The sequence below is a fragment of the Terrapene carolina genome, unplaced genomic scaffold, assembly GCF_002925995.2.
Source record: "Terrapene carolina triunguis isolate 2854851 unplaced genomic scaffold, T_m_triunguis-2.0 Scaffold68, whole genome shotgun sequence".
Classification (NCBI taxonomy): domain Eukaryota; kingdom Metazoa; phylum Chordata; order Testudines; family Emydidae; genus Terrapene; species Terrapene triunguis.
In genome coordinates, this window is record NW_020664419.1 from 50,077,233 (window position 1) to 50,092,401 (window position 15,169).

At 40.0% G+C, this 15,169-nt stretch overlaps 1 protein-coding gene across 2 annotated transcripts in view; it reads left to right on the forward strand.

Moving 5' to 3' along the window:
- Positions 1-15,169, forward strand: part of TMEM117 (transmembrane protein 117) — a 317,267-nt gene that overhangs the window by 42,762 nt on the left and 259,336 nt on the right. For both annotated transcript variants that reach the window (XM_026648765.1, XM_029910852.1), the window contains exon 2: positions 9,164-9,296. In XM_026648765.1, the coding sequence (XP_026504550.1) occupies positions 9,164-9,296 (133 nt within the window). The remainder of the gene's footprint in view (positions 1-9,163; positions 9,297-15,169) is intronic.

The window sequence follows — 15,169 nt, forward strand, 5'->3', positions numbered from 1 at the left end:
TTTTTTCTTTAGGATCAGAAAGAAATATGGGTTAGAACTCTGGCAGCTCCCCTCCCTTTGAATAGCTACAAGCTGTTTTAGGAGCCAAGTTGGCTTCTGTTTCTAGAAGAAATTAGGTTGCTCAATCCTTTTTAATGATATAGAACAAATAGGGCCAGATCTTCACCTGGTGTAAATTGCCTTAACTGCATTGTGGCTTGAGGTATATTGCTTGTAACAGGTATGCTAATTCACCTCTTGGCTTGCCTCAGTGCTCTAAAATCCCCGGGGCTCTGCTTTCCATTCAGCGAATATCTCTTAGGAACTACAGATCCTGGCAAGCAATGAATAGTGAGATAACTGAATCTCCTTTGGCTACTATACCTGCCTTGGCCTCTAAATTGTTGGGCTCAGTAGAGTTCAATGTTTGTACAAAAATGATTTATTGAACTTGTGTTTTGAGCTGGGAAGACTGTATTACATCACTGAAATGAATCTGACCTACCCACAGTTAATTTGTGGTTACGGCTTATTCAAACAACCATTCATATGGCATCTCACATAAAATATTGGGCAAAGATTGTCTTCCATTAGACTTGGGCCAATATTTTTCCAAAAATATTCTATTGTATAAGTAATTTTATACGAAGGACCATGTTCTTCCCTGTATAACATTATTGATTTGAATGGAGTTACACCAGGGATTAATTTGGTTCTATATTATTGAAAGATTAAATCCAACTACAATCTAGAAAGACATTACATCACATGCTATTTATATAATTTAGTTCCTTAAGACCCAATCTCTCTTAGTCCATTTTCCCCTCTTCTCTGCTGTTCCTTAAAATTAAATGCCATGATTTTAAATGAATTGCTTTCTCTTTATTGACCTCCACAATGCTACCTGGCCATTCATGACTGTATTTGAACCTGCCTGTGCTATTTAGGTTGGATTACTAGTTTTTGTCATTGTGTTGTGATGTTCCATCGGTGTCTTTTCTGTATTACTGACTGAACACCATGTAATATATTCTCATTAGTTGCATATGCTCTCAATACTGTTCTTGTTAGTTCACGTTCTACACAGCCTTATAAAACTAATAAAAAGATATTAAGAAGAGTTTTGTTATAAATATATTATCAAACGTAGTTTGCAATGTTTGTTCACTCTAACATCTTATCTTTTTGGTTATTAATCATTCGGTACAATACGTTGTTTGCAGAATCGAGTTCCTATAATAAAATGTAATGAACTGTTAAAGTTGAACATTTCAAGTTCAACTGCATTCAGCATATTATATTTTCAGGATTTATGTCTGTTAGTATGCATGGAACAAAATATAATATAAAATATTCCTAGGATATTAGTGAGTATATGTTGTTGAGTTTTTGTAACATTTTAACAGATAATCCACAATATAAACTCTTTCATCAGTCAATGAAGTTATGAACCTATCTGAGAGTTAGAGTAAATCAAATCCTATATGGCAGAAATAAGCTACAGTAGTTGGATATTTAAGAATTTGCCAAGATGAAGCAAACATTACTTCATTAAAAAAGTTACATGCATTTCTGTATGCATGTATGTATTGATTAGTGTGAGTGTGATAGATGTATTTCTATAAAATAGGAAAAAGGAAGTCACTTTAAAAGAATAGAAATGGAAGGAGTATTTAGCAAATCTTTCCCTTACCTTGTCTGAAAATGCTGAAATTATCTGTGATACAGGATTCTCTGTTCCAAACCATGTTTTTACTTTCCATTAACCTGGAGCCTTTTCAAAGTACAGTACTATTTTGCAAATATTGTTAATCTGTGGATTTAGTAATATTCCATATACTGTGATTACTCTTCAGAGAGCAATTGTCAAACTGCATAAGAGAGATGTATTTTACCATTAGGCTCCTCCTTTCAGTAAGGGAGGATACATTTCTATTACCATATTTTTTTCTGCATCCACCCAGTTTTACCATTAAAAAAGACAGGTCTTATTGTAAATCCCAGAATCAGGTAAAACCATGAAACTATGCTTCAGTTGTTGTACATGATGTGTTAGGATAGAGTTGCTCCTTGCTGTGCTTTTTGGAATGGAATGATTCCATCAGTTCGCCTTTGGGCAGTGGACATGTAGTCTGATCACAAGCCATTAGAAGGTATCATGAAGAAGCCACTGTTGATTGCACCCAAGTCACTACAACACAGGTTATTCAGTCTCCAGTGTTATGAGGTGAGGATAAGTTACTGCCAAGAAAATCAATACTGGTTGCAAATACACTGAGCAGGGCATACCTTCCAGATTACAACATGGATGGCTCTCCAGAACAGATTGTCTATCACGAGGCTACAGAAACTTCACCTCTCTAGTAGGAATTTCCAGGTAATCCAATAAAAGCACCGAAGAGGATGGGGTGCTACGATCAGTAGCACCCCCTCCTGTACCCAAACTCCCTCCCTCTTAGTTAACTAGAATTTTTGACTTACCAGAACCCCTCATTTCCCCAACATGATGGATAGCAAAGCTTTTACTGTAGTAGGCCGGCACAGGGGCTGATGGGCTGGAGAACCAAGATTCTGCTTCCCGTGAGAAGTCACCATGGTCCAGCAGAAGAACGATTGGCAGTACACATAAGCAGTTAAGAGAATGTCAACCTAGGTGGGCAGCACACTACAATAAAACCAAGAACCAGATCCCACTGTGACGTTGCACTCCATAATGTTTTATGGAAATATGCTTATGAGTATGAATATGATGTAACTGGAATATGCTTTAGACAAAAGGTCTCTTGTAAGGTATCATTACAAAGCTTATAATCTACTGAGTGTGTTCATCCTTTTTGTATGCATGTATCATTCTTGTATCTGAAGTTAGAAATATGAAGTATAACTCTGAGGTCCTATTGTAATTATGCAACATGTGGGCCATTAATGGCGGTTTAGAATCTTGATGGCTCCCATTGACTAAGACAATTGGTTGTAAATGGTTTATTTACCTGCAAGCCTTCCTGTGTCTGTGTGAGTCAGCCAAGGAAGAATGGAGGCTGGGGTCTCACAGGACATGTGATCATGTCACAGGATACTCGAATCCATCTTAAATCTGGTACTTTTCTATTTAGAAGGAGGGGTGGGGACCCAGAGAGACAAAAGATTCCCGCCTTGTGCCAAAGCTATAAAAGGGGGTGGAACGGAACAAAGGGGGCTGCCAGTCATGAGAACATCCCTAGTTTCCACCTAAGATGTCTGCTGGAACTAACAAGGACTGTACCAGGGGAAAGATTTGGCCCAGACTGGGAAGGAGTCTAGTCCATGAAAGAAGCTTACTGGAACATCTCTGAGGGTGAGATTTTTACCTGTAATCAGTTTCTTAATGTATTAGGCTTAGACTTGCATGTTTTTACTTTATTTCATTTGGTGACTTACTTTGTTCTGTCTGTCTGTTACTTGAAACCACTTAAATCCTACTTTTTATGCTTAATAAAATCACTTTTATTTATTAATGAACCCAGAGTAAGTGATTAATACCTGGGGGAGCAAACAGCTGTGCATATCTCTCTATCAGTGTTATAGAGTTTGAGTTTACCCTGTATTTATGGACAATTTATGAGTTTACCCTGTATACGCTTTATGCAGAGTAAAATGGATTTATTTGGGGTTTGGATCCCATTGGGAACTGGGTGTCTGGGTGCTGGAGATAGGTGACCTGCTGAGCAGTTTTTGGTTACAGTCTGCAGCTTTGGGGGGCATGGACCACACCTGGGTCTGTGTTGCAGCAGACTAGAGTTGCAGCAGTCCCAAGCTGGCAGGGAAAACGGGCTCAGAGGTAATTCGAGCATGTCAGGTGACAGTCCCAAGGGGGTCTCTGTGACTGAACCCGTCACACCCACTACACACGGATGAGAAGGTCTGGGTTCAGCCAGCAAATAGCCACACAAAACAATAGCAAAAGGCAACACAGTGGACACGGGTCCTATGAGATAGTACAGAATCAGAACAGTGGTAGAGACTACATTGAAGACAACTGTTGAGTAGCAGCAGACAGCCAGAGCACCCAGACATACTGGGCTAAGGCTAGGACTAGGTAGTTTTAGAAAGACCCTCAGCCAGCCTGATGTAGGAGAGTCTGAAGAAATGAGGTATATGAGTAAGCCAGCCAACAAAATGAAGACAGCAATAGGGTGGAAGCAAGTCCTCCACCAACAGCTGCAATGTACAAGAAGTGGGAGACTGGTTCAAAGACCAGCCCACTTTAAAGACTGAGGTCTAACAGACTGCAATGTGCTGGTGGTAAAGGCCATGTCCCTGAGTTGGTCTATCTCAGGGGTCGGCAACCTTTCAGAAGTGGTGTGCCAAGTCTTCATTTATTCACTGTAATTTAAGGTTTTGCGTGCCCTAATACATTTTAATGTTTTTAGAAGGTCTCTTTCTATAAGTCTATAATATATAACTAAACTATTGTATGTAAAGTAAATAAGGTTTTTAAAATGTTTAAGAAGCTTCATTTAAAATTAAAATGCAGAGCCCCCCGGACCGGTGGCCAGGACCCGGGCAGTGTGAGTGCCACTGAAAATCAGCTCATGTGCCGCCTTTTGGCATGCGTGCCATAGGTTGCCTGCCCCTGGTCTATCTACTAGTAATCTCTGGCCCCAGCAAGTCAGCAAATGCTGGCACAAAACAAACAACAACAACAGTTAAAAGGAAAGATGTCACAACCTGCCTGGAACATGAAGGGAGGCACACAGACTGCAGGAAGGAATAGTTTGGTAGAGGCAGCAAGAAGTCAGTCTGTTTGCACAGTGCTTGAATTCTAGCTGCAGTTGCAGCATCTCTGTTAATAAAGAGCCAGTTTAGTTTTAGAAACATGGAATGCTCTCATGTTATTACCCTGGACATTTGTCTGTCAGTTAATATTTTATATATCAATGTCATTATCAAGAATATTTGTTTTCATCCATGGAACTCTTTTTATACAAGGAAGTATTGTCATCTCGATTTTTACAACTAGGGAAACTGAACTATGCTCCCCATAGATAAACTACGTATTCTTAGTCCTGGATTTACTTCACCTTCCCAAGCCCAGACCACAGGATCAGGTTTTCCTTGCAACATGCTGATAAAAATAATTTTTTAGAAATTAAGAATAGTGTCTTGTACACAAAATCTTAAAGAGGTCATCACACAATGGCCCCTTATGTCTTATAGATCAGCACCACTGCTCTTTATAAAGGACCAATACCTTTAACTTTTGAAAGTTCAGCTTCATTCACATTCACCAGTTTACATTTAGGTGCAGGGTCTGGTAAATGTGGGCAGTGTCTACAGAAAATACACTAATTAGAAATGAGCTGTTCAAATCTAACCTAGCTGCTTGTTCAAAATTGCTGTGCAGAAGTGAAACTGAGCCAGAGTTTCACATTGATTACTTGCATTTATCATTCCCCAGCCCTCCTCAAGTTCTGCTTCTGGGCTTTACCCTTATTACAAACTGCTGGTGAGACTATTTGTATATGTTGTGCAAAACCATGGTAAACACTTCACATACTGAACCGTCCAGAGGGCTCCCTCTGCAGAAGGGACCCTAGTAATCGGGGGATATACTGATGTGCTTTGAGATAAGATGATGATTCTGTGCAAACTAAAAAGGCAGAAGTAGCAAATCACCTGTTAGGTGGATGAATAAAATGCTTAGTGCCAAATTCTGCTTAGTCTTATACTGTTTGCTATCCCAGTGAAATCAATATTGGATTGCACAGGATGTGTGTCAGGGCAGAATATGGTAGGGTTACCATATTTTAGTTTTAAAAAAGGAGGACACTCCACGGGGCCCCAGCCCCGCCCCAACTCCACCCCTTCCCCAAAATCCCCGCCCCAACTCTGCCCCCTCCCCTGAACGCTCCGCCCCCTACTCCTCCCCCTCCCCTGCTTCCCGCGAATCAAATGTTCGCGGGAAGCCTGAAACAGGGAGGCAGCAGGTAAGCTGGGGCGTATGGTAACCCTAGAATATGGCCTTTGGTATAACAAAAATTTAGCAAAAATGGACTCTTTCTACTTCAAATATTTGATAGGGGAAAAGGCTCCCATTAGACAGATGAGAGAGAATAGGATGAATGAGTCAATGGGCTTTCTCCAATGGTTGAAATGAATCATAATGGCCAATAAACCTTCCCAGTTCCACCTCAAAAATACCAGTAATCTGTTGCACTGAGTTTCATAATTTAACCTGTCATGTTTGAAGATACAATATTGGAAATGTGTGGGTAAAGTACTAAGCATTTTCAGTGAATAAATGGTGAGAAAATGTTTAAGATTTTAGCTGATGACCCTTTAGCATTGCTGCCTACAGCAATGTGCTGTATATCACCACCTGTCATATTTAATCAGACAATCTCCTTGCCTGGTATTTAGCAGCAAGTCTCTTATGTTTCTCATATGTTGCCTCATCAGTAAAAATTCCTTCTGTAGTCAGGTTATTAGTGGAGTGTTAAATGTAATATGCTGATCTAAGCCCTTTTAAAAATCAAATCTGTGATATTTTCTTTCTGTTTTTGCTGGGCCTCAGGCCCTGAATGCAAAATAATTCTAAACCTTCCCGCTTTCACCCACCCACTCTTTCTTTGATCTTTAATCGTTGCAAATGAAGAGCCAAGCAGACGCTAGGAGTCATTACAGCTAAGTGTAAACTGTAGAACTGGGGTATGTCATTATATTGCAGAAAGACTGTTGTGCCTATGATAGTAAAGCCAATCCTACTCCAAATAAACTTGTAATATTATATTTATGAAATGGTAAGAACATTAACATGAAAATAATCACAGCTCAGATACTCCAGAGAACATTTATTCCTCTGAGATGCAGTGACAATTTCTGGCTAGGAAATGAAAAATGATTATCTTGTTAGTAGCACTGCATGCTCTGCTTTGCAATGTGATTATTTACTATTTCTACTACATTAGCACTTCGGGCATGTCTACACTGCATTTGGGAGCTAGCTTCTCAGCCTGGGTCCATAGACTCGTGTTAGCAGGGCTCTAACACTAGCTGTGTGGACGTAACTCTGACACTGCAGCTGGGGCTGGAGCTCAGACTCCCAAGTTCACCCACTCCCACAGGCTTCAGAGCCCAAGCTCCAGCCCAAGCTGCAATATCTATGATGCTATCTTCAGAGGGCTAGCGTGAGCCTTGATAAAACAAGTCTGTGGATCCGGACTGGTAGGCTCGCTCCTAGGTGTAGAGGAAGTATTATTATTTCCGTTTTACAGGTGGGGAACTGAGACACAGAGAAGGTAAACAGTTTGACCAAGGTCAAATAGGAAGTCAGTGGAACAATAAGAAACTGAACCCAGCTGCCCTGAGACCGAGTGCACAGCCTTAACCACCAGACCTTTCTGTGAAGTTGTCCCATCTCAGCCATTAAGCAGGATTGAGGCTGGTCAGTACTGGAATGTGAGCCCTCCAGTGTCTTGCCACAGTAGTGGTTTTGAGTAGCTCAAACCATCTCAAAATCTCCCATATTGGCATTCCATGGATATTGAACAGGATGCATGGCAACCTGCCGAACTCTACAAGAAAGGGGAAATTGCCCAGCACAATTGTCTTGGATCTTTCTGAGAGAAGGTTACAGGACAACTGCAGTAAACCAAACCCTCTGACTCAGGCAGTAATGTTTGGTAAACACTTGTGGTAATTAAGGATCCCCTTGTACATTTTGAAGAATAGGTGTGGCCTCGCTGCAACTGGTCAGAAAATCAACATCTAAATGAAATTTCAAAAAGAAGTTGGGGGGCAGGGAGGGGGAATTATGTGAATATTTTTGTTTGTTTGTTGTTTTTGGCCAGCTCTAGGCTAGGCCAAATTCTAATTTAGGAGTTCCCAATCTAAGGGCTCAGTCTAAGATGCTGAGCATTGTGGGCCTGATTCAGTATAGCACTTAAGCATGTGCTTAAATTGAAGTCAATGGGATTGCTCATCTGCTTAAAGTTAAGCATGTGCTTAAGTGCTTTGCTGGATAAGGACCAGAGTACTCAGGACTTTGCAGGATCAAGTCCTAACTTAGGAAATAACCCTTCAGTTGTATAATTCCTCTTCTAAACAAACACCTTCATACGCCTTGAACTGGAGTCCTGCTGCTCCTGACTCAGAAGGACAGCAGTGTTTCCACTTCCAATCACTGCTTTTCAGTGTACATATTATTTGTAAGACATTTTGGGGGAACAGTTAAAGTAAAAGATGCTTAGACAATTTAAAACATTTTAGTGGAGAAAAAGGTGATAGGTGCTAAGAAAGAGGTGGATTAAATATTAACTGGGTAGAGTATGTTTGATTATTGTTTATTTTATTTCTTGCAAAAAGAAAACCCCTGTGTGTTTTCATTGCATTTATGAACCAGATACCCTGAAGAGATTTTAAGCTTGGTTATATTTCCTGTTATAGAGCAAACCAACCTTCTTTTGCTTCAGTATGGTATTTACACCATTTTTTCATTTTGTTTTTTTTAAATGTTTTCTGTTTTGCATTTTGGCTTTTCCTGAGCCTAACAGTTTCCTGTGTTTTTTGCACAGGTTGCCATTTCTTCTCTCTGTTTGCAAAATGGTTTGTTATTGTTTCTTATGAATTTTAGCACCCCTGTCAGATCAAATAATAAGATTAAGGAATTCTATCAATGCCACAGAGTGTGGATATAGTCTGCAAGCCCTTTGGTGGGGAATTTGAGAAGTGTGAACACAGAATTCTAAGGCACATCCTTTGCAAAAGTATATCCTATAAAATAGTTAACCTACAGCATAGCACAGTACAAAAAAGTGACTCTTGCCCTGAGTATTAAGTTGGCTTTTAGATTAATTCCAGAGACATTTTCCCCTTGTTCAGCCCATGGGGTTCTGCATAGATACAGGGGGTCCACACTAGTGTATCAGATTGTAAGAGCAGGGCCTAAGTTGAGTGGACATCAGTTTATGGAGCGCATACCCAAATACCTTATAATATTGCAGGAATATTCCCCAGTTATGCTGAGTGCAAGAAAAGGCTGAAAATGGTATAGAAACTGTAAAATCCTGAAAAAAAATTACAGAAAATCGAGTTATTGTATTTCATAAGTACAGTTTAGCAAACTGTTTTGCTCTTGCTATAAAGTAGAGATCCATTTGTATTCTGGATAAATTAGAACTGATTTCTCATAATATTCACACCACAGGTCAGTTACTCCGGCTAAAGATGTTTCGAGAGGATCATGGATCTTGGATGACAATGTTCTTCAGCACCATTCTCGTCCTTTTCATTTTTTCTCACATTTACAATCTGTGCCTCCTTATGGCAGGGAATATGAGGTAGGCCATGGGTTTTATTTTCTCTGTCTTCTATTGGTGTATATATTCTCTCTGGAATTTATTTTATAGTGTGCTCCTGTATAATTAACAGTTTACTATAATGAAAACTCATTAGCATTTGAAATCTACCTTTTTCATACCTCTGTTTTTCTGAATTTAGGCATGATGGTAATTTAGCAGCTTGACTGACTATGAGGTTTGATGATCAGTGATGAGTAGTATTAAGCTGATTAGTTCACAATTATAAAAATGTGACCTCAGCTATTAAGCCAACTTACTAATGATTCTCGTATCTACTGCTTATAGTTTGTTCACAGAAAAAAAATACATTAAACTGAAGTTAAGGTTGAGCATGTATCAGTAATTTAAGGGTAAAAACATTACAGGGACATTGTAATTATCCCAATACAAAGCATTACAACCCAGGAAATTCAGATGATCAAATGGGTGAATATCTTATCTACTTAGCAAGCCGAAAAAGATACTATTAAAGAATATGATGATGTGTTGTTTAATGGACTGAAATGCATTAAGGAAATATAAATGTGATGTATTATAGGTCCCAGTGTGCTGCCAAAAATATATGCAGCATGTGAAGTCCCATTACCAACATAAGATAAAATAAAAGCTGAACTTGACTAGATGATAAAACAACTGGGCTAATAATGTGGTTACCATAATAACACCAAACATTATGAAGTTGTATTGTTCCAATAGATATAAATAAGGGCATCAAATGCAATTACTATCCTAGGAGAGCAAGTGTCCATGTGGTCAGAAAACCATCAAGGCTCTGAGATGGTAGTTACTGACAGATACCCAATATAAACAAGGTAGGATAATCCTCCCAGCTCATGAGGTTTAGGTCTTACATGACCATCCTGCATTTGTGTCTGTTATTGACTGTGTCATTTTGTTATTATTATGCTTTATTTGCATTTGATTTTCCAAAAAATAGAAGATATAACTAGCTCTTGGAGTCAGTGAATACTGGGCCCTGCCAGGTGACAGCATTAAGATTTTGTAACCTTGACTCATGTTCGGAAATGAAGTTAATTCACTCTTGCCAGCACTTCTGTGCCTCGCCTTTATTACACTCTCCCTTGTTTTGTTTGCATACTGCCATCTGTGCTGAAACGACTGTGTGATAGTCAAAGCCTATGTGCACACAGACAGACACAATCTATTTAAAAAATAGCATGTATCAATCAATCTTCTTATAGAACATGAAATAAAGTCTCTCCATCCTTGGTGTTTATGCCAGTCTGATATCTGAAGAAAATTATTATGAGAAATTGACTGTGCTATGCCTGGTGAATCATTTGGACTCACCAAATGCTCTGAAGGTTTATTGGAATGTGCTTGGTGCATTTCTAGCATTGGGACAGTAGGCAAGAATGTAAACAAACAGTAAAAATCTCACTCTTCAACTGTGTGACTTTGATGTAGAATAATATCACTTCCTCCCACATCATGTATGTGTCTGCTATACTTATCCTGCAAAATTCTTCCATTCAGAAGCAAACTTTTCAACTGTAGATAGTGTATTCAGACAAAATAGAGCTTGAATTGGCTCTCTCAGAGTACAGGTAGTGCAATATGCATTAATTCTCAGAAAAAAAACACCAGTTGGGTTTGAGAGACTCATCAACAAAAGAGAGAATGCCAGAGCCTACTGTTTAACTCTGTCTTACAATGACATTTTAGAGAGTAGATTTCCTCTCATTTTAGTGAATGTAATGTTTATGAAAGCTGCTTGTTTGACTCTATACAAAGGAGTTACAGCATGGACAGCACACTTTGCTACACTGCCTTACTAGTGCAGCCCAATCCTACACTGGAGGAACTGGCATTAAAGGTAAAGGGGTAGGTCAGTATCCATGGTCACGCAGTCTGTAGTCTCTGCACAGATTGCTGACATGCATACTTACTGTGATGTGGACTCCTGAACATTAAATACTTTAAAATAAAAGCATTTACAATAATAAAATCATCCTTCCAAAACAAGGGCTGAGAGCAGGGCTTTTTTTAGGGGTGGGCAAGCAGTGTGGCCACCTTGAGTATCAACTTCTTGGAACGTTTTCCACCCTGACCAGCAAAAGCTGGCTGAGAAAGCCTTAAAACCCCAACCCCCCAAGACTGAGTGGGAAAAGATCAACTCTTCTTGTGCATGTGTGCACATCACTTTGTCCCTCTACCAGCTAGCTTTGTGTGATGGCAGGGGAATGAAGCTGACAAGTTTCTTCATCTCTGAATACTGGATCTTGTCAATGAAAAGTCCCTAGTGCCTCACAGAATGGAGATACTGGGAGAGTGATGAATGTTGCCAGATGCATGTCTGCGCTGGTGAACACAACAAAAACAATGTCCTGTTGGGGGTTGGAGTGGGTAGGTTTGGAGTGAGTGAGTGAGTCCCAAGACAGGAGATAGAGCTTTAACATTGTTTCAAGACTCATCTCGGAGTATGTGATAGGTTTGTGTTTATTGATGAAACTTTTTTTAAAGTGCTGTTTCAATGAGTGTTTTATGTTTGTCAAACCCAAGAATGTTTCATTAGTGTCCCTTTAAAAGTTTAGGAATTGTGCTTTACTGGGCGCTGAAAATAGGTGGCCAGTTTGTTGGTGGCTGAATACACACTGTGCAGCCAAAGGTTGCTTGGAGAGTATGAACAGCTGGATCAAAATCTTCGTGATTAGCCATTTGTGACTGTGACAGAGTGGGGATAGATCTCTACTGTATTGGGAACACCATCTTGCCCATGAATGTAATTTCTTGTTAGGGGCTCCACTTTGTATTGCAACCTCCATTGTAGATTGGGGCATCCATTTTTTGGCAGTAGGGGCTTGACACCTCGTTGAATGACTATCTGTCTGAGAAGTTGGCACAGAGCAATGTAATGCTATCAGGTCTGATTGTCTCTCAGTTATCAGCCCAACCACAAGAATGATGAACTCTCTCCGCCTGGGTATATGGCCCAATGAGGTCAGAGACTACATTTAAGAGGGGAATTCTCTCTCTGAAGGGAGTGTGTGTAGCAGATCACAGCCACCATGCAGGAAGTCTGGGCTAAGGAGGTAGAAAATCAGAAAAGCTGCTTATCCTATGGAGGCTCACCAAACACAGGACATAGAGGGGGGTGATTTCAGGATTGTTTGTTATTTTCCAAATATCTGTAATTCTCTAATGCTGTTGAAGAGTAAAATGCCTGTGGTTAAGAAATTCCTTTTCTAAACCTGAGTTCCTTGCCTGCCTGCCATCTTGCCCCTGAAGGGCTGGAATGCTGCTTTGGGTGGTCTAAGGCAGCTGGACTGGAGGATCTTACTGCCCAAGAAGGGTGCTAGACACAGGGTATCTGGGAATATACCTGAGAGACTCAGAGCTACAAACTGTGACCAGTCACCACTAGAGCAGGTCGAGAATTTTCTACAGAAAAAAAAATTTTTTTTGGGGGGGGGGGAAATGCCAATTAATTGAAACAAAATCTTTGTGAAAATTATTCACTTTTGATGGAAGACTTCTCACTGCCCCTAGTTCTGAGAGGGGTGAGATAGAAAGAGGGGCCCTGGAATAGCCAGGTGGCTAGGGCACTCATCTGGAATGTGGGAGACCCCTCTTCAAGATCCTGCTCTGCCTGATTCAAAGTAAGGACAGGAACGTGAACCTGGGTCTGCCGTGTTCTAGATAAATGCTCTTTATCTCTTTTCTGTTGGAGCTGTTCCTCATTGTATAAATATGCTTTTCGGTCACAGACACTGACTAGCCTCGTGATTAAGGAACTCATGTAGGATATGGACACCCAAGTTCAAGTCCCTGTGACTCCCACATCCCAAGAGAATTCCCTAACCACTGGGGTGGGTCTCTCTGCTTTTCATGAAGCATTTCTAAAGGTTGCAATTTCGTCCTAATGCGGAACCGGAAAAATGTTTGAAGTTGTGAAAATGTTTATAGGACAGGAAAACTATTTCCCACCCAGCCCTTGTCACTCTTCAGACCCTGATGAGATGTGGTTCCTAGCAGGTGGGTTCACTCACAACAGGCTGGTGTCCATCCAGAGAGGGGGACAGGGGCAGATTGTGACAGTGACCTTCATAACACTGAGGTGGCATGTAAGTTAAGGCAGCTGAGAGTGGCTTATGCACAGATGATGCTAGAGGTTTTATTTCAGGAAGTTCTTTTCTTAAGAACACTAGAGTCTAAAACTGATTAAAGAGAAACCGAAGAACTAGGCTGAGATTTTCAAAGGATCCTAAGGCAGTTATTTCACCCAACTTCCATAGAATTCAATGGGATTTGTGTGCATAAAGCCCCTTCGAAAATCTTGGCCAGAGAGCTTTGCCTAGGATGTGCCTGCTTGAGTGTCTGCCCTACTCCTTCTGCCATATTGCCAGGAATGAGGCAATAGTGAAAAGGGTGCTTTCGAGCCGTATTTCTCAGTTTTTACATAGCACTTCTCATCCTTCGGTCTCAGCACTTTCTAAAGGACAGTGTATATCAGTATCCTCATTTCACAGGTGGGGGTGCTGAGTCACAGAGATGAGTGACTTGCTCAAGGTCACATGGTAGGTAGAACCCAGGTCTCCTGACTACCAAGCCAGTGCCCTGTGTGTTTTAGGCCCAAATGTTTAGCCACCTTCGTACTGTTTTAATCTACTATGGACTTCTGTGGTCTAAATTCTATTATCTTGTACTCAAGTCCACTAGTGCTGGCCCTCTGTGGAAAGTCCTGCCTAGCTCCTGATGTCAGGCATCTCTAGAAGATTATTGGCTCCACGATGTCATAATGCAGACAGGACTTCCAGCAGCTGCCAGGGTGGGTGGACAGCATGTCTATGACAGGACAAAGTTAAAGATGAAAAGCAATATTGTCCCTTCTATTTCACTGTTACTGAATATTATTTTTAAAGCAATAGTTGGTCTTTTGCCCTTATGCAGTATTGGTTAGCTGAGACAATTCACATTTTTACAAACCTCATCACTGATTCTGATGCAAGAAAGGAACTGATAAATGAGAAAAAGGCTGTTAATTTAAAACTTAATTTGAAACATATGAAAGAGGGGGGAAAAAAATCCTTCTTAGCCAAGTGGAAAAGAACAAATTGTGAGGGAGAGAGAAAATGGTATAAAACCACTGTATTGTAATCACACAGCATTTGACATTTGTAAATGTGTTCTGGGAAGAGCCACATGATGGCAGCAAAAGTCGTGTTTTAAAAATAAATATGATAGACAGTTGAGAGTTAAGAGCAGCAGGATTTTTTTTCTACTGAAAACTAATTTTTATTTTATTTTAATTTTTTGGTGTCAAAATCTCAAACTGAATTTTTCTTTCCTTTTCAATCTGTATAGGTTCATTTCAACAAAGACATTTTTATTCTTGAACTATCTATTTCATATTACTTGCTCTCACTGGACTATAGACCACCCAATTATACAATTGTATGGAAAGATACTATAAATTCATAAGATTAATTGAAGTTTATTTCAAATGGGACACTGTAAAATGGAATATTGGCTTCCTGTTTAAAGAAAGATTTATCTGTGGATGTGTTCAGATACATCATTATTCAATAGTACAAAGTAATTTAAAGCTGTAGCCACAACATACATTCTCTGGTTGTTGATTATGACCTGTGGTTAATCATATGGTTGTCACTATGTCTCATGTGAGTGCTGGATCTCCCAGTCTTTGAAGCGCTTTCTGCATATATTCTTTCACTGTGATTCAGTTGTTTTTATATAGTTTGAGATTAACATTTCTTGGTACTCCTGTGTCTTTGCTTTTAATGTAGCATGTTTCAAGCATGTGCTTAGGTCCTATTGAAGTCAAGAGGTGAAACTTTGGCTCCAGTGAAGTCAATGACAAAACTCCCATT